Source organism: Drosophila nasuta, chromosome 3 (assembly GCF_023558535.2).
Source record: "Drosophila nasuta strain 15112-1781.00 chromosome 3, ASM2355853v1, whole genome shotgun sequence".
Lineage (NCBI taxonomy): Eukaryota > Metazoa > Arthropoda > Insecta > Diptera > Drosophilidae > Drosophila > Drosophila nasuta.
The window spans coordinates 24,050,943-24,078,445 of NC_083457.1; the positions used below are offsets into that span (position 1 = coordinate 24,050,943).

A 27,503-nucleotide genomic window follows, 5' to 3' on the forward strand; every position below is an offset into this window, starting at 1 on the left:
GCGCTCAATTTAAATTGCAATGCGCAGTAGACATGTTGAATACTTTAACTCTAAACAAATACACGGTATTTGGATTGTTTAATTTTATTAATTCATTTAGTTTTAGTCATTAATTAAATTAAGCTTAACAGTTAAACTTAGAAGACTAGTAGGTGCTTACGTGTTAGACAAATTTATCAAGTTATCGAAAAGGTTTTTTAAGAATCACTGTTTGTTGTTGCTGTTTGCTTTTGATGTTGTTGTGGTTTTATTGCTTGGCTGGCATTTCTCGGAAGCTATAGCGGAGAACCACTCTCATTAAAATTAAATGTAATTACGTTTTATAAATGGCAGTTACATAAGTATATATTAGTAGTAGGTAGTAAATATATTGTTTTTCGTTTCTCTCGGTTTTGTTTTTTATTATTGCCATACACACTGCACACACGCAACGCCAACCTGATTAACATCCTGCCAGCCGTCTGCCGCCATTCGTTTTTGAGATTTACAATCGCCATTCCTCCGACTATTTTACATAAGACGCCAACACAGCGCACAGATCAACGCCCAGAGGCCACAGATGACTGAGCTGCCTGCACCCGAGCTAAGCTGTCCCAGCTCTCGCTCATCCACAACAAAAGCCGGCACGGCACTGCTGGCTGGCAACTGTTCCATGCTGCGGCTCAGCTCCGCAAAGTTGCCGCGACTATTGCGAGCCAAACGCTGATTGGCCAACTTCAGTTCGCGCAGTTTCTCCTCCAGCTGCAGCACCTCATCTGGCAAAGGAATAGCAACAATTAATTAGCTAGAGCATAGAAATGATTAGTGATGCTTGGCAACTCACTCTTGTTGACGCCTTCGATGTCGTCGACTTGCAGGAACATGGCCAGCGATATTTCATAGACCTTATTCGCCGAGCTGATCTCGCGCTTGCGCCTGCCAAAGCCCACCTGGTTGTTGGAGCACTGCGTGCCAAGGCATTTGTCCAGGCAAACGTTGACCGTGGCGCGGAACTGCACATACGAGGAGTCGGGGAACTTGAAGGCCTTGAATTTGGCGCTCAGTATGTCGCCATCGACGGTGTTAAAGTTCTCAAAGAGATACGGATCCACAGTGCAGCTGATGGAAGAAAAGGAAAAGGAAATGACAAGAGATTAACACTGGGGCAGGCTTGACTAATGACCATGACTAACGTACCCCTTGAAGATGAGCGTCTCGGAGGAGGTGTGTGTGTCGGTAACGTCCAAATAATTGACGCCCAGACCATAAACTGGCGCCGAGTCCTCATCCAAGTTGATCTCCATGGTCAGCGGAGTGCCCTGGGAATAGGAAAGAAAACATTAGAACAACGATTAAATCTATATATGGCTAAGGAATGTTAAGTCTTGTCACCCACCGACTTGACGGTTAAATCTCTGGTGAACTTCTGGTTGTCCTGGCTAACACCAATCGAGAGACGTGGCTCCGGCGCACGTTTTGTCAATGAGGTGGTAATCTCAAGATCGCTGCAGGGCGTAGATTGACAGTTTGATAGATACATGCGGAGAGGGAGAGAGAGAGATACAAATGTCGTAATGAGTAAACGACCATTAAACGCTGAACCGGAGGTCTACAAGGTAATTGAAGGACTTGGCGGCCCGTAAATCAACAAGCGCACTCAAAAACAAACATTGTCTGCTACTCTGCATATATCATTAAGTCCATGTGTCCAACTGGTTGCACTGTGTGGCGACGTCACGCCCAGCAATTAAATTGACCGTGGGGCATCGATTTGACGGCTAATTACCGACTCGTAATGGCAGCCATAGACCGAGTGAACAGCGAGGCTCTTTTGATTTATGACCACATAGGGCTATGGCTGCAGTTGGTTGGCTTGGCTCTGGCTAAGCATTAAATATGCCATAAAGTTTGCATAGATTGCGCATAAAAATATGCATAGATGCAATTTGATGGGCAATTAAAAGCTATGCCACAGTGCTGGCCAAAAACTTACTCTGGCTCCTGGAAGCCCGCTGGTAGCACATCGCGTCTGACCACACCATGATGTTGTTGCTGCTGTTGTGGTTGCTGCTGCTGCTCCTGTGCCAAGTTGGTGCCATTCATCATGACATTATAAACCGGACCGCTTGTGGTAATGCATTTGACGCTGACAATCTCCTTGCTGCTGGCAGATTCAATGATGATTTTATGGTAATACACCTTTTTTCCCTGCGGTGAGAGAAAGAGAGAACAGCATGCGCCGGACCAGAAACAATCGGTTATTACAAGCCAACATATTACAACTACTATTGTAGCAGATCGGGGAGGTCACCTACCGTTAGCTGGTTGACCATGCGCGTCACGCCGCACTCGTAAAAGTCGCTGAGCGATAGACGAAAAACGGCGAGGGCGCCATTGATTTCGGGCTGACAGCGCACATCCGGATAGCCCTTGAGACCCTCCAAGTAGATCTGTGGACGCTCGGCATCGCTGCTATTCGAAGTGGAACTCACGTCGCCATCGGATGGCAGTCCAATTTCCACGCGCATCTGATCCTCGGAGCAGTGGACCTTGTGTGTGCCTGCAAGATAGAAATTGCAAAATGGAAATTAAGTAAATGGAAATTGCTGCCGTTCAATGTTTTTTTTTATTTTTATGCTTGCCACTGAAAGTGGGCTACCATGTCGTCGCCATGGTGTAAACTGGCCAAACTCAACTAAATGTGCAGCCAGCAACGCCTTCAATGTGTCCAACGTGGACGTGGACATTGACGAGCACAACATAGTCCCAGTCTCAATTTCAGTCTCCATCTTAGAGTCTCGTTCTCAGTCTCAGACACAGACTGAGACGCGAAGGCTGGCTGCAACGAGCGAGAGCTAAACAATTGCCGCATAATTACTATGGAAGTGGAACGCGTTCGTTGCCTAAGTCTTTTGATTTTATTGCCCCGGCTTAATAAAGCTGCAGGGCTGCTTTTAATACCCTATAAAAAACACAGCGCTGCTGGCTGCACTCTCACACGCCATTCGCAACGATGCACTCGATGCTCAATTGCATTCCTTAGTTTTAATCTGATTTGCAGGACATCCCATAGTCGTGGCATCTTAACTAATATAATCTTGCCCCGCCGGTCTGGTTAGCCACGGGCATGGAAGAAAAGCAAAAACCTGGCATTAGCCCAGAGTCAGACTCAGTTAAGAATCCATCTCATAGCCGGTCGGTCAGCACGTCCGTCAGTCTGTCTAGCTGTCCACCAGTCCAGCTGTCCATCAGTCCGTCAGACCGCGAGACACACTCACACAGTGCTTTGGTTTAGTTTGGCCAAGTGCCTTGGCATTCGCTTTGGCATAATTCCAAAACCAAAGTTGTTGCTGCCTCTGCTGGTGGATGGAGGAGATGGATGCATCACATCTTTGCTGGACTCGCCAGAGTGGCAATCAAAATCTTATTATGCCCGAACATGTGTAGGCCGCTGTTGCTGCTGCTGCTTGTGAGAGAGTGTGCAAAATGATCGGCTTAAATGTTTTTGGGGTGGCCATTAGCCAGCGTCCAGGGCAAACGACGATATCGTGGATATTGCGGCTAGATCACCGCATTTCAGACTGATCAGCATCGTATTGCAAGGTAATTTAAATAATTTACTCTAAGTACTTAATCTCGTTCTAATGGCCGCAACACAGAACACACATTTACACAAAACTTTTCAGCAGAAATGCCGCCAATTAAATGTACAATGTACAACAAAAAAAAGGCAAACCTAACACAAAAGCAAACGGCAAACACAACAGCAAAAAAAATGGAAAAAAAACCATAAAACAATATAAAAGACAACAAAAGAAAACAACAAAAATAAGCCGAAAAGGTAACCACAAAATTCTACGTAATTCAACAAAAGACAGCAGAGTTTGAATTCGACAAGCAGACAAAGCGGCACAACAGCGAGAGAAGGTAGTGAGAAAAGTAGAGAAAGAGAGAGAGAGAGTTGCCTTGGAGCACTACTTGAAATAATTACACTTTTAATTATTATTTTAATGTAATACTTAAAACAGTGTAACATACTATACAGGCTGGTGGACTAGTTAAACAAGTACATTCATTTTCTGCCATATTAGTTGAAAATATGTAATTAAAGAAGATTAAGAAGAGTATACTCTATGATTTACAATGGTTAGAAACAAGAGAAGAAACTTCGGATAATTCTATACTTAGTTGAAAAAGTTATTCTATTCCAATTCCTATTTAGGACAAACCGAGTAAAGGGCAGCTATTTATTATTTTTTGTAAAAGGCATTTATCAATTTATGAGTAATTAGATAATTGGATACCCAAATATTTTAAATCTTTTAATATTGATTACCTAACGTCTTTAAGTCTTTGCTTGGATTATATATAGATTAAGAAGAGCACCTACAAAGCATTTCTCGACTTTAAGTGGGTATATCTATAACAACTATATTATTACAACTTTTTTCCAAATGATTACCTTAAAGCACAGTTTTCCAACGAAATTATTGACAAGCTTCAGCACTATATCTCGAAACTATAAAAATGACGAGGTATGAGTCAGAAAATAGCTTTGTAAAAAGGCTAAAAAGCTCTTTAAAAATTTTAACTTATTTCAAATTATTATATTGTTATAAAAGGCAGGCCTCTAACTCTATTTAAAACATATAGCTATTCATTAAAGAGAATTGATATATATAATAATAAAGTTGTAAACTAATTATCACTTGTTTGTTAGATGTACTGCAACCCATTCATAACTTCTGGCTTTGATTACAAACACTGTATCATATCTTAATTAAGTACTAATTGAAGAATACAATGTTCAAAAGAACATTTCCACATTAATTCGTTATAGCCATAAAAAGCAACCCAAAACATTTCTATGCTTTGATCTTCGCCGTCAGAAACTCTTGAAATAACCCACGAGATGCGCTGCTAAGCTCGATAATCAAAAAGAAAGAAGCGCTTAAATTTGGTTTTAATTAGCTGGCGAGAGAGTGAAACGCGCTGCGCCGAGAGGCGAAATACACAATGAGAACGACAACAAACAATAAAACGAGGAAATAGAAATTGCAAGACAATTAAAAATCCAACAGCTGCAGTAGCTGCGATTGCTGTTGCATATCTCTAGTCGAACAACTGCGCTGATGGCACTTGTAATTCAAGAGGAGCAGCCAAGGTGGGTGCAAGGTGATGCAAGCGGCGCCAATAACACTTAAGGGGCGTGGCGTAGTTCTCAACTAAGTACTTCCGCCACGGCGCAGCTAAACAAATAAAAGCATCACAGATACGGAACACTCGTAAGTGGCCGATGACGTTCCAAATTACGCGCAGACACGAACTTGTGGAAAAGTGGAAAATGGAACTGCGGCTGCTCTGCTCTGCTTAGTTCGGTTCTGTTCTATTCTGTTTTGTTCGGTTGAAGCGTCGTCACGCCCACGTGCAGCCAAGTGCTGACCAGTTAATTGAGCCATGGCTCCAAAGACATTGGCTGCAGTTGTTGCAGGAAATGTTCTCGGTTCCATCTCGCTCTCCCTCTCCTCGCTCTTGTGACAATAATTGAATCTTAAGCACTCGCTGGGCCCTTGCAGCGTTCGCATTGTCAATGTCTGCTAGCCACGCAAGTTTGTCGCCTCAGTCTTTTGATTTCAGACTCTAAAACAGACACTCGACATCGACGCCAACGTTGTGGCAATTGCAGTGCGCAACTTTAATTGCGATCGAAGCATTTTTATTGAATTTTTACAACTTGAGTGGAGTGGAGAGAGTCGAAGAATCGCATTATAGACAGACTATATCAATGCCGTTGATTACAATTTATTTGACACAATTTTTATGGCTTGGCTTCGACTTCGACTTCGACGTCGATTTTGACTTCAGCCATCGACTTGTCTTGGGCTCGTGGCTCGTGGGAATCGCTTGAATGGCAGAGAGAGAGAGAGAGAGAGAGAGTGGGAGCAAATGGTGGCGAACCTAAAAACATATCGGCGTCTGTCTATCGGGAAAATACTTAACCCACATCTCGTGTGCTCGTACTAGCACATGACTCTAGCATAAAAGGTTTTTATTTTGGCGCTTGTTAAATGTATGTGCAACAACGGGCAATTTGTGGCAGCCACAAAACGGGCTCACAGATCATCAAATGCTGCTTGACTGGGCTTGGACTTGGACTCGAAGTTGGACTTCTTGGAATCGAAATCAGAAAAGGTGCCATTAGCATTTAACCTGCAACATGACAAATCAAGAAAACGTGCAGCATGCATGAACATGCTCAGCTGTAAGTACAACACACACACACACACACACGCTCACACACATTTGCTTGCAACTGCTGCAAAGCATAAATTTCCATTAACAATAAATTTAAAAGAAATTACATTAAAATGAAAATGACCCGGAGCGAAATTCTCAAGAAAAGCACAAACAGAGAGCCAAGCCAAAGCCGCAGCCAAGTCAGCAGCAGCAGCAGCAGTGGAAAGTGGAGTCAGCTACAGCTGCTGCTGGATGGGGGAGGAAAAGGGGGGAATAGATGCTGCTGAAACAGCATCATCATCAGCACCATCATCAGTCCAGGCGAGGCCCAGCGATTCACTCACTGACGCTGCATGTGCCGCTGTCTCTGTCGCCGACTATGTCACTGTTGCATGCCTCATGCTTCATGCCGCATGCCGCATACCTCTCCTTGACAGCTGCCCTCTCTACCTGTTGCCCCAAGGTCCACCGGCTGCAACTGCAACTCTGTCTCCTGACTTCCTATCAACATCAACAGCCACGACATTTGGCGCTGAACATTTTCCAACAATTTGGCAACAAATGCGCGCACACAATCAAATGAATGCACAAATCAATAAGACCACAACTATAACAACAGCAGCAACAACTGCAGAGCGTGCTCGACTAGCAGTCACTATAGAAATTTGCCTGTGGTTGATGTGAGTTTTAAAGAGTTGAAGCTGATTGCCGGCAATAAATTGTGTTAGAAATTGAATGTGTTTACAGTTAACATACAATTAAGAAGCTATCTTATTTTTATTATGCTGTACAATTAATCAATGAAAGAAAGAAAGAAAATTTATTATGCTTGAAGCTAATATGAATCATGAAAAGTTATTATAGACTAGGAAAAGGAATGATTATTTCATTTTTAACGGCTTAAGCAATAAAGTAAAATATAAAATAAGCATTTAATAAGTACTTATTCATAGTACTTAATGGAATATTCTTATTTAAACAATCAAAAATACCATTTCATATATCAAAAACTTTTAATATAAATTCTATACAAATAACTTGATCTCTAATTTGAATATTATGCACTGTTGCGACTGAAAAATAAATAAATATTGAAAACAATTAAATATTAAAATAGAAATATTCAAAGTTTCTTATTTGGAAATACGAAATTCAACAAAACTTATGTCTCAACAAAAGCTATTGGAGTAGAAACCTTAGTAAACTCTCTTGCTTTAATAGACTTCTGTTTGACTATTCTAGAGGCATTAATTATAGCATTCAACAACTGCAAATGTGTCTTTATCAGAAACACCCACTGTCATATTCCCAATTATTACTGAGTATCGAGTAACAGCAAAGTGCCAAATGCCTTCGAAAGCCAACAAATTCAAATCATTGCCATGCAAATGGCAACGTTTTGCAGTCATCGCCAGCTAAGAAGGCAGTCGTGAAAGGTGGCAAGACATCATCCACCATCTCTCAGCACCTTTTGCCTGTTGCCCCGCCCCAACTATCACCAAGCAGCAACTGCAGCAACAGCAGCAGCAAAAGCAACAGCAATGCCAACACAAGCACTGTCACCGGCACCGACACAGTCGCCACCACCGCACCACACACCGCACAGTGCACACAATACCACATCTTGTTGTCAGCCAATTTTCTAAGCAATTGTTTCATGGCCAAACCCCCAACGCGTTGTGTGGCGACGTTCTAGACATGGTTGCAGTTGCAGTCGAAGTTGTTGCTGTTGCTCTTTCGACTGTGTGTGTGTGTGCATTGCAAGTGCAATTGCAATTGGCAATCGGCAATTGGCAAATGCTGGCAAAGATTATGCAATTGTCTGACTCAGCGTCCTCAGTCCAACTGAAGTCACGTTTGCATTTTGGTGGCTGCCAAAGGAGCTGCAGGTCTTGCCAAGTATTTTTTTAATGTTTTTTTTGGCCAAAGTGTTATGCCTGGCGGGCAAAAAGCAAGGAGAGTAGAAAAACCGAAAAAATTAAATTGAATGCGCAACGGAACGGTAAACATGTATGAAAGCAAACTTTACTCCCCGCCACCCGCAACTACAATATATTTGTATGTAGTGGAAGACACACAGTCAAAAGTTGGAGCAGTCGCAGCGATTTGTTCAGAATGCATTAACATTAACCCATGAGTGACTCTCACAGTTATGACATGGATGTGGTTAGCAGTTGCAATTGCAGTCGGGAGAGTCGCAGCTGTTTGTTGATAGCGTTTTGTTATCGCATTTTGCAACAAATTGCTGGCAACAAAAGCAACAATCTTGACACACACGACGCACGATTATCATCAATCTTGGCCAGGCACAGGAAATACTGGTAATTTACTCGCCCCATCCTCCATCCTCCAGTCTCCAGTCTCTAGTCTTCAGTCCATTTGCAGTCACATCAGCTGCAAGCTCCAATCTGACTGCTGCCAACTGTCTCGCTGTCTGTTTGTTGACTGGTTAGCGGAGTCGCCAACGTTGATGGTCTCGAGTTTGGCTCTAGGTCTGGGCCTCCGTCTCATTGACGCACAAATGACCAATTACACTTAACGGCCATGCATAAAAAATAAATTAGAAAACGTCGCTTTCGGCAGGAGGTCAGCGCCAGCGCCCCCAGTCACCAAAGTCTTTCTTCCTCTTCTATATGTGTTAGCATCTTCCATTTGGCTGTCAAGTGGGTGTTGTCCACACACTCACACACAAACACACTCGCTGGGCGGCACATTATTGCCTTTCTGTGCTTTTGGTTTTTGCACATTTTGCATATGCTAAGCAGTGTCAATGTGTCAATGTTGCCGCGTAAATTCATCAAAGTGGGCGAGTCAATAAAGAAACTTGTTTAGCTGCCGTTGTTGCCACAGCAATTGCAACTGAAAGACGACTGCAAAAAAAATGATGAGAAGAGCGGCGGATGGGGAAGATCGACGGACGACAGAGTTGAGCCTCAAATTGCAGACGTCAGGCAGCGTCGTTTTATGGCCCCTGCGCCGGGCTTGCAATGTGGTCACAAATGTGATAATTGTTAAGTGCTTAGTTGGCCAGCAGTTGTTGTTGGCCTCGCTGCTTTGACTTGCCTCCTTTGGAGACGCTTTAGGGGCCAAGTCCAACTGCAAACAGCAAAACCTGACTGCCTTCTGACTGTCATTGTCATTGCAGTGAAAGCAGCAACAGCAGCTGAGCAATATCAGCAGCATTAACACTCATAAATAACCGCAACAGTAACAATAAAAGATTCACGCAACAGTTACAGTCGCATAGTAAAAGAATTAGACACAGTATTGGGAACAACTTAAGCCAAAGTTTATTTTTAGTTGCAGCAAACAACAGCTATTACCAGCATATAAAATTCAACACTGAAAATAGACTTTTCGTAGCTAGACAGAGACATGGCTATGAATTATTAAAATCAGTTAAATAGTCTTCACTTTAAATATCTTGTAAATGTTTTCATATCAAAATAGTTTAAAATTAGCATAAAAATTCAAACTTATTCATAAATGTAATCGGGAATATTCTAAAATGTCGATTGTCACACTTTTAATCTGACTTCTATGCATGCTATAACCTCTATAATAAATTTGTGCCTGCAGGCTGCAAGTAATGTAAGTAACAGGCAAAAAAGGCAACTCCAACCACATATAGCATATATAGTGGCTAGCAAAAGTGAATACAAGTTTGACACTTCTGACTTGAAGGTATTGTAGGGTATTTAGGGTACTGTTGTTTTATTAAAAATAGGTAGACTGAAGCTTTCTTACTTTTAATGGAACTGTGGATTGATGCAAGGCATAAAACATAAAATAAATATTCAGCAGACAATATATATTAACATCAGTTTAAATACTCGTTGTGCTGTCATAAATAAACCTCTCATTAAAAATCTTAACAGTGACTTCAACTTGTTGGCTCAAAGTCAGAGTTCAACTTTTAGTTGTCGTTACATTAGCATTAGCTTTGACTGCTAATTGATATTAATAGTCACAGTCAGCAATTACAACAATTAAAGGAATTTATTAGCGTTTAAAATTCGCATTAAAATATGTAATAACATAGGTTACAATAACATTATGCTTAACTACAAATTGAAAATTTGTTCAATACAATAAAAATCGCTTTTATAGCAGAACCTTTCATTTTTGAAAAAAGGAAAATAAAGTGATGCGTTTAAAATAGCAATTAAAGACAATAAAATGTTGATTGTTATTAACAATTACTATAACAGACCACACAAAAGTTAGAATAACATTCTGTTAACAGACGTAATTTCATTTTCTTATAAAACAGACCTGTATTTAATAATAATATTAATTGCAGCTGCAAATATCCACAAGCATTTTCTATATAGAAATTTAATGAATTTCCCCCAATGTGTAATTTTTGGGCAGCAATGTTTTGATTGCAGTTGTGATTAGAAATGATAAAGCGCCTACGGAGAAGAGTTGCTCTTACCAGTTAGTCAAGATCTGTAGTTGAACTTGTACATCAACTAGCGTACACACGCACAGTACAGTGAGCACCAGCTGTATGCGTATCTCTCACACTTGATCTGTGTCTTCCACTCTCAGCTTTATCTCAGTCTCTGTTTCTGTTTCTGTCTCTGGTCCGTTTGCTTGTTCTCATCATCAACAACAACATCTGGTTTTTTGTTTGCTAATTGTTTCAAATGACGCAATTGCGAACGGCCATTTATAGATTGAGCTAACTGATTGCAGCAGCTGAAGCAGAGACTGTAAAAAGAGATTTAGCTGTGGCCAATGGCGAGTTCAGCCAGTTCAGATGGGGTTTGATCATCGCAAGCCGGAAACTGTGCTACGCCTGACGCGCACAATCAATGAGCGCGCATTAAGGCCAAATTGAATAACATTTGCTACAAATAACCAAAAACGCTCAACGCAGAGTCGAAGTCGAAGTCGAAGTCGAAGTCAAAGTCAAAGTCCTGGCAAATGCCGACACGGCCGCTTAAATTAGACGCATGATTAATTGCCAAAGACGATGAGAACGCAGTTAGCCTGATCGTGGTCGTGGTCTTGCACTTGGACATGGGCTGGAACATGAGATGCAAAAGATGCTGTTCATCTGCTGATGGGGGAAACGGTAAATCGGTAAATGTGTGCGCCAACTTCCAGCTTCGGCTTCCAACTTGGCGTGAACATTATGCGCAGCTGGCTAATTAAATTACACAACAGTTTAGACATGAGCGCACAACAAAAAACAAAAACAACACAACAACAAAAAAAGACGCCAAAAACGCTAAGCCAACAGAACTGTAAACCGGACAGAGCAACAACAACAACGAGTCTTGCTTGCTCTTGGACTTCAACTTGTCCACAAAAGCGAACATAATGCTCAAGCGGCAGCATCAACAGCTGTAAAATGTTGTTGCATGCCAGCGCAAATGTAGCATGATGACTTGTCTACTATACATAGCTTGCCAACTGGTTGGCACTCACTCCGCTGTGTATTCATATTCATCTTGTACTCACACTCAAACAGTGTTTGAGCTGCCAGCGAAAAGCAAAAGCAACAAAGATTCAGTCGACATTCGTTTTGCAATCCACCCACCCACAGAAGAACGTATCATTTGGCCACTTATTCACTCCTATCATTCACTCTCTCAGGCAATCACACACACTCACTCATTCATTCACATTCACGTTGATTCATTCAGGCTGTCAAACATTCTTTTCGCTTGGCGCTACGCGGTGGCATTTTGCTAAATTGTCAGTTTCCGCTGCAGCGAGACGAAATTGCTGAGGGAACACAGAGCTATGTACGTGAGGAGTGCCCCGCCTCCTTTGCCCGCCTCCCTTTATCACTCACTAAGCGTGGGGGCCTCCAGACGTAGCCCAGGCCAGAATTTACCGCTAAAAGCCCCCGAACGAAAGCGAGTTGCTAGGCAGCTGTTGCATTGTTATTTTTACTGCTGCTGCTTCTGCTCTGATGTTTGCTTATAGAGTAATTTGTGAAAAATGCGTTTACAGTTTTGGGTGGCTATTAGCAACTGGCTGCTAACTGTAACTGGCCTATGAGCCACATGCACAAAGGCCGTCAGATGAGCTCACGTAATGACTAAATACCTTGTGCATAATCATAAAAATTAATTCAATTTGCTACTCGCAACTAAATGCTGCAAGCAGTTAACAGAACTTATTAACCACGACAACGTCTTTCTCAACTGCCAATTCTAATTAGTAATCAGCAGACATCTAATACCCTACCATTCCGATTGAGTATTGCAGTTAAAACATTCATTACAGTCAATCAATAGTTGAATAGTAATAATATCAAATTAAGAATAATAGATGTTTTATTGCATCCCAGCAACATTAGCTAATTGCTGCGATGAGATAATGTCTTATGGATTTCACTTTTATTTCAGAAATCTGAATCTGATTCTGAATTTTAATGAATGCTGAAGAGTTATGTTACGCTTCGTAGGTTGCTGAAATTTTTTTGTTGAAATTATGCAAATGCTGAACAAACATTTCGTTAGCATTTTCGACAAGTTTCAAGCGAAAGCAGAATGCGGAACAATTTGCAATCACTTTACATATTTGCTTAGTTATTAACATAAATACATTTTGTATTATTCTTTCTTGTTGTCAATTTGACAACTTTCTTAGAATTTATATTACTCATTTTGTAAGTTTCAAAATTGAAATTTATTCGCAGAATTTTTATCATATTATATTATTCTTTATTATTGTTAACTTTATTACTTTTCTATTAAATCTTGTTTATTACTTGCAGAGTTATTATCATAGGATATGCATTTAACATTTAACTGATTTATGTATTTTTTCTAATTAACATTTTTATTATTTTATTTTTTAATGTGTTTTAAATTGAATTTTTTTTGTATATTTAATTGCATTCTTTTGTAGAGTACTTCATGAGTTTGTCTAGCTTAAAAATTCCACTTTGTTAGGTAAATATATCAAGTTTTCCAGGAGCTAAAACTTTTCTGCTGTTTAAAGTGCTTTGCTGAAAGCCTTCTTGAGTGCTTATTATTGGCTATTATTGTTGGCAGTTGGCCTGGTCGTGGCATTACCATTTTGGTGTGAAAGTGTTGTCTGCTGCGCCTTGCTTTTACCATATTTGCAATTAAATACATCAACCAGTTGCTGCTGCTGTTGCAAGTGGCAACAATCACTGTTGTTGTTGCTGCCGTTTAGAAGTCTCGACTTGCAATTTAAACTCGGCGTATAATTGCTTTTCTCTTAATGCTAGTGCTGCCTTTTTACGCTTAATTGGCAATAAAGTTGTAGCCTGTGGTTAATGTGGTCTCTGGCTGAGAACTTCAAAAAGAGAATGAGAGAAAAAGAGAGAAGGAAAGAGAAAGAAAGAGAAATCTAAGAGCTGACATTTGCAGCCTCAATGCGTTTTTCGTAACTTGTCGCTAATCATTTATCAAAAGATCGACAACAACAATTTCTAAGCTGACACATTTTCACTGCGGAACAGACGGAGGAGGCGGGGCAATGATGACACACAAAATACCAATACTTTGGGGCTTGTCCATGGGCCATGTAATGCGATATGACCAAGACGCAGTTTTGGCCATTAATCAAACGCGGTTTTGAGCGTGTCCAAATGTGATGGAGGTCGCTCTTCCTGTCCCTCTCTTTCTTCCTCTCTTTTACTGCTTGGGTTTGGGCAGCCAACCTTTGAACTGTGACCCAATTGCTAATTACGAGTACGCAAGGGGGTGAAGCAGAGGGGAATCTGGCAAACTCTCACAGCGTGGGCCAAATCAAGGGAAAGCCAAAGGAGGCGTCTCTGCGGTTTTTCTCTCTAATAAACTGAAGCGCCGTTGCTACAGCCAAAGAGCATGCCACAAAGGTGTCTAAACACTTGCGGCACACAGCTCGAAGTGCGAGTGCAGTATGAGTGTGTGTGTGGAAGAGATGCGAGTGTGTAGAGAGTGTGTTATAATATGGGACAGGAAATCCACAAAAAGCCACTGACCAAGTGACCGGCCGGTCGAACAGCAAAATTTATTGCATACGTGTAAGCCATCGTCTTTTGTTGCTGCTGTTGTTGTTGTTGTGGTTGTTGTGGCAAGAGGCAGCTATATTTTATTTTGGTCATTTGCGATTTGCGTTGAATTAGCGACCGCAGCGCCAAATGCCAAAAATGGTCTGTGGGCGTTTTTCTATACTTTTTTGTTGTATGTAGTTTGTCTGGAGACGCAACACAGCGACTCTGCTGCAGCTGCAACAAATGCCCAAATGTGGTCACAGTCTGTGCCCCAAAGGCAGCCAGGTTGTTGGAGAGTCTGAATCCTCTCTCAGCCTCAACCTGGCCCCACACCTGCAATTGACATTATTATTTGGCCATGGTACCTTGCGTGAGTCTAAGTCTGAGGCAGAGGCTGAGTGCTGAGTGCGACAAGAGCATCATGATTTATAATTGTTCAACTGGGTCTCTGGGTAGACATTCCATTCCACGCATCTTGATAGTGCGTAGTTTATGGCCCGGGGTCAGGCGGATGGCCATCGCTTGTACAACAAAGTTGTTGAAACAGCATTTGTCTCGCGTTTGTTTTCAGTTCTCAGTTCTCAGTTCTCTCTCTCTCCCATTTCTTCCCTGTGTTGCCGCATGCAACATATTGCTATATACACCATGCCACTTGACTGTAGTTTATCTGTTTTTTTCTTTTTTTTTGCGGCTGCAACGCTGCATTAACCATCTGCTGGCCACGTTAATAACCGTTTTGGACATGCCAAGCGGCATTGTTAACAGCATTTCTTTTGGTGCGCTGCGCTTTTAATTGTCGACTGGGCGACATTTTAATTGAAATTCTACAGAAAATTGCATTTCGAGCTAATCACACTCGGCAACAAGAGATGAGAAGCGGCATTCAACCACAATATGGGTAATAAAAGGAGTGATCTGGGAATGCTATTAGAGTTCTATTGAGGATGAAGCATTTGCAATTATTAGAATAGAATCTAAAAAGTGACTTTTAATAGAGAATTTCTGCTGTTGAAGAATAGTAATTTATTAACAGTCTATTACTAGCATTGCTTTTATTGAATAGTATGAACAATATGTCACTTAATCGTATATTATACTCAAAGCAAAATTAGTATTATTTCATTCTTTCGATTGACAAATTAAAACTGTTTGCTGTTGCTGAAGAATATTAAATATTTGAAACTATATTATTTCGTATTTCCCTTCTACTTATCTCATCTGCCAATTCCAGCTCAATTCTATCCCAATGCAGATCAAACGCAAGCAAACTAATTCCATCCCATCCTCCATCCTATCCGATTGCAGCCCACTTCATGGCATTCTGCTGGAGCAAACCCATCCCAACTCATACAATTCAGTGCAGTTGCCGGCCGTCCCCTTCTCCCCTCTCTCTCTCTGCCGCTCTTTAGTTGCCCTTGCCAGCAAAGAAAAGCGAAACCATTTGGACTGTATAAAAATTATTTGCTTCCTGGATCTCAGAAGATCTGAAAACTAAAATCGGTTGGGCAAAAGCAAATTGCAGTTCGCTTGATTTGACCGCCGGCCATGTGGTGGCGTTGTGCTGTGGCGGTTGTGGTGGTGGTGCAAGTGGTTCGGGTGGTGGCCACCTTTGTTGTTATTTGCCTGTGTGTGCAGTTGCTTGTTTAATTTGGCCTGGCATTCCGTTTGGATATGCATCTTGGGCATTTCTTTTCAATTACCGGCGGGAGCTACTCTTTTTTTGGTTTCTGTTGCTTTGCGGTTTCGAGTGCATTGGCCATGTAATTTGGCCATCAAACGCATGCATGTCTGATAAGCAGCCGACGGCAGAAGCGGCAGCGTCGTCAGCGGGGCGCATTTTGCACAGTTACTCAAGTTCTACTTAGCGATGGACGCGTGTCGTGTCACGACCGAATCAAAAGACTCAGGACACAAACTTGCGCATTTCATTGCACTGCTCCAAATGCGATGAACAGTTGCGCCATAAAGTATGCGCACAGCGTCGTTCAATAAATTAATTAAAACGCATTTTTGTCACTGATTTTATCGCCTTCATTAACTGCCAGCGAGACTAACTAACTGGAGCGATAAGATACACACACACACACACATATGTATGAATGTATGTATGAATTCTTTGTGTAATTATAGCCTCAATTATGTGCTGATGTGCTGAATAGAAAATGCTGCCACTGTTTGGCTTTAATTAAAGAGGCCACAGGCCGACAAACGAAATGAAGAACAGCATATGACATTAAGTGTTTATGTGTTTGTGTTTGTTTTGTATTATAGTCGCCACTCCTTCACCTCCCTTTCCTACAACACATTTTGCCTGTTATTATTGTCATTAAATGTGCTTACAACAATAATGAGCAAATTTTTACACTCGCATCCGCAGGGCCGTTGAAAATAGAATAGTTTTATGTGTCTGAATTCTAGCTGGACTTGTGGAGTAGGAATTGAAGTTGCTTCGACACTTGCACCACCTTTTAGTTTGAGTATGAGTCGCCACTCGAGTCACGTTGTTCAGCTTTCTTTTTTTATTGTGTTTTTATGTTTGCTATCATGATGATCATTCAGTGGATTCACAATCCACATCCACTCCATGTCCATGCACTTGTCTCTAGTGCTATCGATTCACAGTTGACTGCGCTGGCTGCCACTGCCGACTGCTGCGGCTACAGGGTATAACGCAGTCGCGTTGCCAAGTCACTTTTTAATTTCGCTGTCTTTTCCTTTTTTGCAGTGTCATTGACTTTGAATGCTGACGCCGACATCGTCAAAGCAGACGATGGCAATGTGCGTGTGTAAATTGCGCCGCTGCTGATGACGACAGCCAACAGCAAAAGCAACAGCAACTCAGACGTGGCATAGTCACTTATTCGCATTTGTGTTTTGGGCGTTTGTTAATTGTAAATAAACTTCTGGGCTTCGTTGCGCCAGCTGCTCTGCATATCAAAGGCAACCAACTTGCCACACGGTCACTGACACATGCCCACAACAACAACATGGGAAAAGATTGAAAAGCCAATGCGAAATTAATTCTAATGAATTCTCAATATTTTTCGCTTACTTGGTCTGCTTTGCTTTGTGTTTTGATTCACAAGTTTGTTGCCTAAGTCTTTTTGATTCACAAGTTCGTTGCCTAAGTCTTTTGTTTGCACAGCCAGATTCCTTTTAGTTGATATGCTGTAATGGTTGAGGGCGATCTAAGGCAGAGCAGAGAGACACAAAGAGGCCGCGCATTGTGTATTGTGTTGAATGGCTGGCAATCAATGCAACACACACATAAACACACAAACACACATAAGTAACCTTAAGAGCCTCTCAGCGCGATGCCATCATCAATCTACAAACTGAATTTGGCATGCGCTCCATCAATGCCCACACGGCACCACCACCATCAGCAGCAACAACAACAACAATCGAAAACAAGACCAGAACAAGACCAACAACAACATAAAGAGATCGAGTGAGGCAGCCGACAAGAAAGTAGACAACAAATAAATATGATTAATTTGCCACATGCAGTTAGACGTGCAATTTATCATGCAGACGGCAAATGCAAAAAAACTTCCATCTTACTCTCGTCTCTGTCTCCGTCTCTGTCTATCGAGCTGTGTTTATTCTCGAGTTCGGTATCTTCATCTCCCGTTGCGGGTCAGTGCGTCTAATAGATTAAATAAATTTCGCATAAATTATGCAATTGTGGCGAGCAATATTTTAGCCAAGCTGCCGCTGCGGGCGCCCAGCTCAAGGCATACGCACTGGCTTGTCCCCTCTCTTCTCCCCCCCTACTGTATGCTCATCACGTTCTTTATTTCTGCCTTATTAATTTCCATGGTGCGCTGATCCTGTTCTGGCACCGCTGCGCCGTTATTTGCCTGGCTGCCTGGCGTCGGCTGCGTTTCAAGCACTTCTACGCACTGTTTGGTAATTAAAAACCCAACGAGCCACTTGGCCGCTTGACCACTTCAATACTCCAACTCCAACTCCAACTTCGATGCACTCTTGAGCGACTTCTTTTTTTATACTTTATTTTGCCTAACGGTAAGCGGCAGCTTTGCTCTGTTCAGCTTGGCAGCTTTCCAGTGCGCGTAGGTTGCACTCACACACAGGATTAGCTTCAGGTTCTATTTCTCTCCTCTCCTCTTCTTTTTTTTGACTTACTGTGCATAAAATTTACATAATATTTGCTCCAGATTCCACACTCACTCATACAGTTGCAACACCTGTCGCCTCGCATTGCTTTCACACGCAAAAACTAAAACTCTGCAAGTTTATGGCCATCGTCAGCGCTTATCGAACTGAGAGGCTCATAAATATTCTCACAGTGCCCTTGGGCTGAAGTCTGTTGACAATTTGTACGCCAATTGCCAAGCCATGAAATGAGACAGTTCTCGGTTAGAATACAAACACTGCTGCAAATGGTGTGAATGTTGCAAATTTAGACCAATAAATTCCATCATTTCATTAGAAACGCTTCGGAATTTGAAGTAGTCTAGTGGGATTTGTTCAATCGGTAGTTGAGCTGTGGGAAGAACTCGGCTTGGTGGGGAAAGTGCTCTAATGAAGATATACTTTGCTAAGCTGTTCTTAGAACAGGCAGCAATAAAATCTTATTACAGTAAACACCGTGTAAGTGTTGATAAAGCGATAGTCACTAAAATTCTCATAAAGATATCAGATCAAAATCTAAACAAAATACTGAACAAAGAACATCATTCTGAAGTCTTAAAAAAACTAATTTAAAACTTGCCATATTAATATAGCTGCAACTTCCTCTATCGGAAGAGTACATAAACATAAGGAACAGGGAACACAAATAAACTATTAGTTTATAGATACGTTTCCGACAAAAGAAATTAAGAGCACAATTAAAAAAGAAATAATAAAGAAAAGGATGAACTGAAGTATAGAACAACGACCGCTAAAAGATAAAACCTATTTAAAGCTCTTTAAAATAATGATAAAATTGCCAATGAGTTCTAACATCAATTATTAAAATTTCAAATAATAAACATATGATATTATACATATAACGCAGTATGTATTAAGTGTTAGAAATTGTTTTGCAAATATCATACAAATTGTATTCAATATATTACTAACAATTAATGATATATTGGAGCTGATATTAACTTTAAAGTTAAGAGAGTCGACTCCACGAGCATTCCTCTGAGTTTAGTTACTTTTGTGATCTGATAGTAAAGTACCAAAGTGTTTAATTATTTATTTTGCTTGTCTGCTACAATACTTAAATGTATTATAACTATCTGTTACAATACGGCTTATAGAAAAGGGATTGTAACTTTTTTGCTAACATGAAATTTAACAAACTATATTCGAATTAAATGGATTTAGAATTCCTTTAAAAAAAACTGACAATTGATAAATGTAGACAAGCAATAATTGATCAAATTTAAGATAATATTCATATGAAAAAATCAAATTGAAAATGCTAAATTTTCAAATTCAGCTAAATGTTTTTCCTCGAATTTTTCATAAATGCAATTTAGCTGTAATTTGTTGAATATAGTAAACCAAAACGTAGCTTATATAAGATCTACGTTGAAAGGCAAATGCGCAGCTAAAATTCACGCTTTTGTGCTACGCTGTATTCCCAAGAATGTTGGCAGATTCCCAGACAGGTCTAAAGCTGCAAACGTGGCTGGGCTTTACGACCTACGAGTATGATAAATCGCCATGGCAAATTTGAATGCTGTTATATCATTTTGAATTGCTTGTTGAGTTGGGGTTTGTTAGCTGGGAGTTGGGAGATGTTGCAATGGATTTAATAGCTTGTAGCACAACTAAACCACTTTGCTGTTATATATACATATATATATATCGTATAAGTATTTCCCTGTTGAAGTAGCCACAGTTAATGTTGTTGTTGTGGCTGCAGCCTAATACAATTAGTCTTGTGTAATACGCATGGCTTTTGGTTTTTTGCTGCTGGCTACCGCTGCTCTGGAGGAGTGCCAAACCCGTTAAGCGTGCAACTGCGACTACAGTTAGGAGCTGTTGGTTAGTTGGTCTCTTGGCCAGCTCGCGAATGGTTGCTGCTACGCAATTCGCGACACACTCGCAACACGTCCCGCAATCGAAATGCCTTGGGAGCGCGAATTGATTGTGCAGCTAACCAACGTGCAACGCGCAACGTGCAACGAGCAAAGTTTAAAGCCTTTTAGGCTTTTCATTTTGGCCGGCATCGCATCGCAACGCAACGCAACGCTCCGCCTGCCAGAGGCAGTGTGTCAGATTTTGTGTGTTGCCAAAATGGTCAGCCACATAACGGTAAAATAGCAGTCCAAAATGCAACATTTTATTTTTATGTTATATTCGTTGTTGTTGTTGTTGCTGTGGCTGGCTAATTAAAGGCAACGCGTGAGTGAGTTGTCGCTGTCGAAGAACAGACACAAGTTGCCTTCTGCTGATCCCATGATATACATCCAATCGGATTGTAATTCAATAAAATGCCGGCACACAGATCCACGCTGCACTCGCTGACAAATGTGCGGGGCGGTGCGGTGCAATTGGGCAGGCAATGCTCAGACAGACAGAGAGAGAGAGAGAGAGATAAAGAGAGACCCTTAAAGCGAGCCGACGCCTTTCGATTTGCTCGTTTTCTTATCGCTGCCTTTTAATCTGCGCAATGCCGCGCAGCAAGTTCAGTTCAGTTCAGGAGTCTGCCCAGTTTTTCCAGCTAACTCGCACAGCGGGCACTTAAATCAGCTTCGTGGGGGAAAAGAAGAGAGCGAAGAGTCGAACACTGCTTTCCTACAACGCATTGTTGTGTTAAACCCACGGGCGGCTTTAACCCCACATGACAAGCTTTTGATTGACAGCGAAAATTCCATTGGTGAAATGTTTAAATGTTAATGTGACACTTTTACTGTTAACATAACAGCGATCGTTAACAGCGCAACTTAACATAATGTTGTACTACTTTCAGTGCTGTTATCTGCATTTTCGTGTCACTAAATCAGCATATTTTAAATGATTATCTGGCCGAGAGCATAAATTTGGCGAAAAAAACTCACTGAGCTATGTCAGCGCTGTGGGTCAAAAGTAGTTTATGGCAATGGCAACAATGGGTTAAGAGTTCAGAGGGGAGACAGGCTAAGAATGGACAACACAGCGAAGAGAACACAGAACAGCAGAGCAGAGCAGAGCAGACACAAGTCGAGTCGAGTCGAGTGGAGTTCGATTTTATTAGCTTAGCAAAAGGCTTTGATTGTTGTTGTGGTTGTTGTTGTTGTTGTTGTTGATGATGTTCCGGCTGCTGCGCTTGTCTAGACGGGCAATTTTTCACACACACTGCCGCACACACACACATGGGCTGGACTTGCTCTAAAATTGGCATTTTTCACACACATAAGGCAAAAATGTAAAGCGTAGTTGCTTTGGCCCGCGGGGAGAGACCGAGTTGCTGCCACAGAGTACAGAGCACAGAGTCAAGCGGTTTATTTGCCTTGTGTGGCATCAGCTTCATCATCATCCTGCGCGTTCGCCTGTCTGTGGCTTTCGGCCACAAACTGGCCTCAGAGACTCTCCGACTTGGTCTGCAGTTTGCTGCAGTTGCAGTTGCAAGTTGCTGCAGTTGCCAGTTGAGCTGACCAGCTAGCCCGTTGGCATAATGTGGACGAGAGCGGACAACGTTTGGCGCGCAATTTCTTTATTATTACGAGCATTTCGATTCGTTGTCCTTTTAGGCATTTGCCTTGCCTTGCGTTGCCAACTGTCGCTTGTCAAAGAGCACAGATCATTGTTGTTGTAGTTGTTGCTCTTTGTAGTTAGTTTATGTTGTGCCTGCTCCCCAATGCGATTGTCAATGTTTTGTCTTAATGCGACTGCTGCGCGAGCCACACAGCCGCATAATGCTCGCTCTTGTCGTCGTCGTCGTTGTCGTCGTCGTTGTCGTCATCATCATCATCATCATTGCTGTTGTTGTTGGTGTGTCTGTTGTTGCATGTTATTTAAATGGACGCTGTTTGGCTGGAAGATTTACAACTGAGCCGCACATCGATATATTATGCCATGGCAAGTTCGTTGTCTAAGTCATTCGTTTGTTGTTGATTCGTTCTGGCCATAAATTAAACGGATACATGCACAGACACACATAAACACTCACAGGGCTTAGCACACAAGGTCGTCATCGCGTGTGCTGCTCAGCCAACAATTAAACGAGTTAATCACAGTTCGATGATTTGTCAGTTTCCTTTCGAGAAGGAGAAGGTTGCCAAGACGCTGTTCGGCTGCTCGCTGAGCTGTGAAGTTCATAAGCCAACAGCAACGGCAGCTGCAACTCAATGAGATCATCAAGCCAAGAAAGAAATCGCTAGGCGAAAAAGTTCTCAGCTTAAAACAATGGATGCGAAGAGATTTGGCTACGTTTTCGAGTAACTTTTACTTTTCTCTATGCCTCTGCGTCTGCCTCTGACTCTGCCTAATGCAGACACAAAAGGTTTCGCTTTGCATTTTTCAGACACGCCCCACGCTGTGGCAGCCCCGTAATTTAGCTTTCAGCTTTGGCTGCCGCTCTTGCTGTTGCTGTTGCTTTCGGTTTGCGCCGCCAGCAAATGAAGTTGCTCTTGAGACTGTCGCTCAGTTCTCTCTTTCCTTCTCATTCTGCTAAATTATTGCCGTCTGCAAAAAAAAAACTTTAAACACGTCAGGCATATCCAGGTATATATATATATAAAATATATATAGATCTGTCTGTATCTGTTTCTGTTGCTGCTGCATTTTGTTTTAGCCAACTCAATTGGGACCTGTTCGCCTACACGTCGAGTGTCGCCAGAGTTTTTATCGCTTCATTTTTGCGCAATTTTGCACTTGAGTATCGCGCGTTTCGTTTATAAATAAAGCTGCTTGGCTTTTGGTAGCTTTTCTCATATATGGTCAGGCAGCAGGTACTCACACCATCACCATCACAATAACAACTACAACAACAACTACAACTACAAAGGCCAATGTCATGCGCTTATTGGCCGCGTGCTCTTCTGTGGTTCCTTTATAGTTGTTGTTCTTGTTGTTCTTCTTTTTGTTTATGTTTTTCTTTCTCTTTTTGTTACAGCAGCAACAATAACTAAAGCAAGTAAGAAAACTCTTGTCTGCGCTGAGCGCATGATTGCCTTTTAATAAGCACCACAGCACAGCTCAACAACTTATGATGTATCGCATCATATGTGGGCATAAATTTCCCATTTTTAGTTATTTATGCCGCGATATTATCTTGTGCCATGGCCAACGTTCTCTTTATTATGCCCTACACTTGGCTCTGGCTGCTGGAACTTTAACAAAAAAAAAGAAAGAAAATAAAGCATCCTCTCTTCATTAATACAATTGGCATAAATAAATGCTTAGAATTATATTCACTCTGCTTTATTGGTTGTTTTTTGCTGTATTTTTGCCATCATAAATAATAAAAGAATAATAACATTAACATCTTCCAAATAAACTTTTTTCCATTTTTAACACTATCGTTAGACATGTTTTACAATTTATTTTAAGTTTATCATTTACAGTTTTATTCCTGGTTCTGTGCAGTAATTTGTTTGATTATTTTCTTAATTTAATATACACCAGCATTAAATTTAATATTTACGACACTCCTGCATGCGTCATAGTAATAAAAAAGGAGAAGCGAGTAGCGTTTAAACCTTGAAAAAATGTCTAATAAAAATCTTTTCTTTCTTGCAATTTCGAGACATGTTTTCCTTTTTTTAATGTTCAGAATAATATTTACTCGCTTTAGTTGATTCTTTAATATATCAACATTAAATTTAATATTTACAGCACTCTTGTTTGAGTCATGAATAATAAAATAATAATAACATTCAGTAACATCTTTAAAAGGAAAAACATGAGTAGATTTCCAAGCCTTTAAACGTTAAAAAAAAATTTAAATAAAAACAACTTTTTTATATTATATATACGTAAGTATTTTTTTTAATTTTGCCTTATTATTTTGCCTTATTATTATGAATAAGATTAAATATATTAAATTACTCTTTTCATGTGTTAAGCTGCCTATGTAATGAGAAACAACTTTTTTTTTGCAATTTTTCGAAATATGGCTAGACATGTTTTTCTTTTCTTTTCATCAACTATTTTTGAAGTTTTTGAATACATATGTAAATAAGATTAAAGATATCAAATTACTTTTCTCCAAAGTATGCTGACTTAGGTCTGCCTATATATATAGTTATATTTATAAACCAATATGAAAGCTTCAAGCTGCCTAAGGTTATATTTATAGACAAATATTAATCAATTTGTTTAAAACACTTGCAGCTGTGCAATGTACTTGACGCACGCATATTAATTCTATTTTTAGCTTATCGCTTAATACATCATTAAGGGTATTCCGGCGCCGCAGCTAACCTCGCTTAGTATATTTAGTTTTTGTATCTGCTTCGTTTTCAGCGTATCATGTTGCCCTTCCTGTGTTGTGTTGGGTCTTGTGTAGGTGTTGTTTTTTTTGTTTGCTGTTGTTTTTGTTGTTGGTATCTTTTGCTCTTTTGTTTTTGCCGCGTTTGTTAGCTGTTGTGTCTTTTCTGTGTATGGCAACTTGCAGCGAGCGGTCTCAACTTAATGACTAATGTGTAAGGTAAGGCTTTGTTTTCTGAATATGCATGAGTTTATGAGAGCTGATGTTGTTGCTGTTGTTGCTGTTGTTGCTGTTGATGGTGGGTGGCTTGGTCTGTTGTGGTGTAATGTGTCGTCTTATATGGCAGCGAGAGTTGGACAGACAGTGAGTGAATCATGGCCTACACACTCTTGACGGACCAGGCAACTTTATTAGCCAAGTTCGTTGTCAGAGTCATTTGTTTCGCTTTGCAAAAAGTCGCCCTACCGAACCGTTAAATATTCTCACTCACACACACAACAGAATGAGAAGAGGGAGAGGGGGAAGGGTAAAAGGGGGCACGCCCCCGCGCATATCGACAATCGTTAGACGCGAGCGCACTTCAAGCGAAAACGAGGTCAGTTTAGCGGCGAAAAAAGCCATTTTCGTATTTCATTGCCCACAAAAATGACATCATGAGCGCGACGCAGCTTATCTGTCTGTGTGTGTGTGTGTGTGTGGAAGCTTAATTGCAGCTGTGTGTGAAAGAGCTTTTTGCATTATGCCCATAAAATGAAATACTCGTTACAATTCACTGCGAATGATCAATTCACCGCTAACGAATTTGTAATTTTGTATGTGCACAAATATTTAACACATTTATTATCAATTGTTTTACACTTACCTTTCGCATGCGCGAATCCACAAAATACGATTATTGCCAGCGATGCGGCATGCCACAGTTGTTGCGATCCAAGCATTTTCACCGACACTAGAAATTTGTTGTTTCTAATTAGTCGAAACGGAAAGACAAACGGCATTATTAAAATATATCTATGTTATGTATATGAGATTGCACAGAAAACAGAAACAACGGCACATGCTACCCGATGGGAATATACACATATGGATGTATTTCGTATATTTCATTTGTATTCTTTTCAGTTTCACGCACACTCATAACTCATGCACACACACTCACACACACACGCACACACACATATGCAGACACCGAAATTTATTATGAAACAAAGCCCGAGTGCTGCTAAAGAGAATGCCAGTCCAAGTCACTGAGGCTGGTGGCGGCCAACGGTCGAAAACTCAGCTCAAATCAACGGCAAATAAAAACAAAACACACACATGCACACACTGGCAACACACTGCCAAACCAGACGTTGTTTTTCTTTAATTTTTTTGTTTGTCTTCTTTTCAGTTTTTATCGTTTTGTTTTTTTTGCGGCTTACTTTAACGCTCTGAACACGACGAAAAACACGTCCAAGCAGCGCGCTGGTCGCAAGGTAACTGAATACTTACTCACCGCAAGCCGAGCATCGAGCTGAGCCAACGTCAGCGCCAGCTCGTGACGTCTACAGGTTTTTTAAGCGCTACACCGAGCTACGACGACCACTGTACTTGGCGGTCTCAAGTTTCTGAGACACTGCGCGGGGCACTTGGAAACTTTTAGCAAAGCGAAAACAAGCCAATCATATGGATATTCTTACTCTCTTTAATTGTCTCTAAGCGAGTGCTCATTACATAACTGTTTATTCTATTTGAGTGTAGCTATTTTGAATTATATAAACATTAAGTAAATTTGAAAATATTTCACTTCAATAACACAAATATATTTACTTTTAAGTGACATTAAAAGATTATTATTATTAAAAGGAGCTTACAATGTCTTTCACTCTCTTAAAGCTTTTCATCTGTTAACTACTTAAGAGCGCCAAAGCTTTGGCTGAAGGATCGCTCTCACACTCTCTTTAATCGTAAGAGATTAAAATCAGCCGGTTGCCAATGACTGAAATTGTGGGAGCGCAAAGTTTGTACAAGCAATTTCATAATCTTGCTGTTGTTGTTGTTGTCGTCGGTGTTGTTGTTGTTGCAGCTGCTTATATTGTTGTCGCTGTCATTGTCATTGCCAAGGCAAACATTTAATTATTGTCGCCCATCAACGGCGGCGTGTTAAAGTTCTCAGCCACAGCGCCGAAGCTAATCTAACAATGCATCAAATGATTTCAAATTGTGACTGACAAAGGGAGTTCACTGTACGAGGCAACTTCCGCTTCCAAGCAGCCAGAACCGTTCATTCGTTCGCTCGCTCGTTGTGCTTCTTCTTGTGGTCAAAAGGCAGCCATAGCCAATATGCTGTGTGGTGGTGCTTCGACCGGGCCCACAATCATTATGCCATGTTATGTGCACTCAATTTCACACTTGTTGGCTGCGCGTGCTCCTCTTCTTCTTCTTCTTTTTGCCCAAATGCACTTTTCGCTGTTGTTCTCATTAATTTATTGTATGCTATTTTTTTATTGCTGGGCCTCTGCCAAAACCACCCGGGCAGTTGGCTTTATGTTGTTAGTTTTCCAAGCCAGTGGCCAATAAAACTGCCGAATCCGCCTGCGCCAAAAGCTTGCGCCTATTATTAGACCAAGCTGCTGACCAAAGTAGAGACCGCTTCTATGGGGGGCCGGGGTGATAATAAGAACGGTAAATGGCGTGCAAACAAATGCAGCCAACGAAGCGCGCTAATTAAATTTGCCTTTTTAATTTAAACGAACACTAACCAAGTTATAAACTCTGTTTGCGAAATCTTAAGACATTCAACAATAATGTAACACTAAATTTACATTTTAAAGTAAATACTCTTCGACATTTATTAAATTTTAATTATATTGGCATATTATGGTTCTATAATTACGCCAATCTATTATGTTTTTCCTTTGCCTATTCCTTAGAAAATAAATTTTTCCTTGTCAATGTTTC

At 41.0% G+C, this 27,503-nt stretch overlaps 1 protein-coding gene across 1 annotated transcript; it reads right to left on the reverse strand.

Annotated features, from left to right (window-relative positions):
• Positions 1-73: 73 nt before the first annotated feature.
• Positions 74-26,041, reverse strand: LOC132792234 (uncharacterized). Its single transcript, XM_060801498.1, has 8 exons — positions 25,985-26,041; positions 25,426-25,529; positions 2,295-2,539; positions 1,973-2,187; positions 1,376-1,484; positions 1,177-1,298; positions 824-1,098; positions 74-755 (listed from the first exon to the last, which is right to left on the reverse strand). Exons 2-8 carry the CDS (start codon positions 25,499-25,501, stop codon positions 511-513), a joined length of 1,287 nt encoding a protein of 428 aa, XP_060657481.1. The 5' UTR covers positions 25,502-25,529; positions 25,985-26,041; the 3' UTR covers positions 74-510.
• Between the last annotated feature and the right edge of the window lie 1,462 nt (positions 26,042-27,503).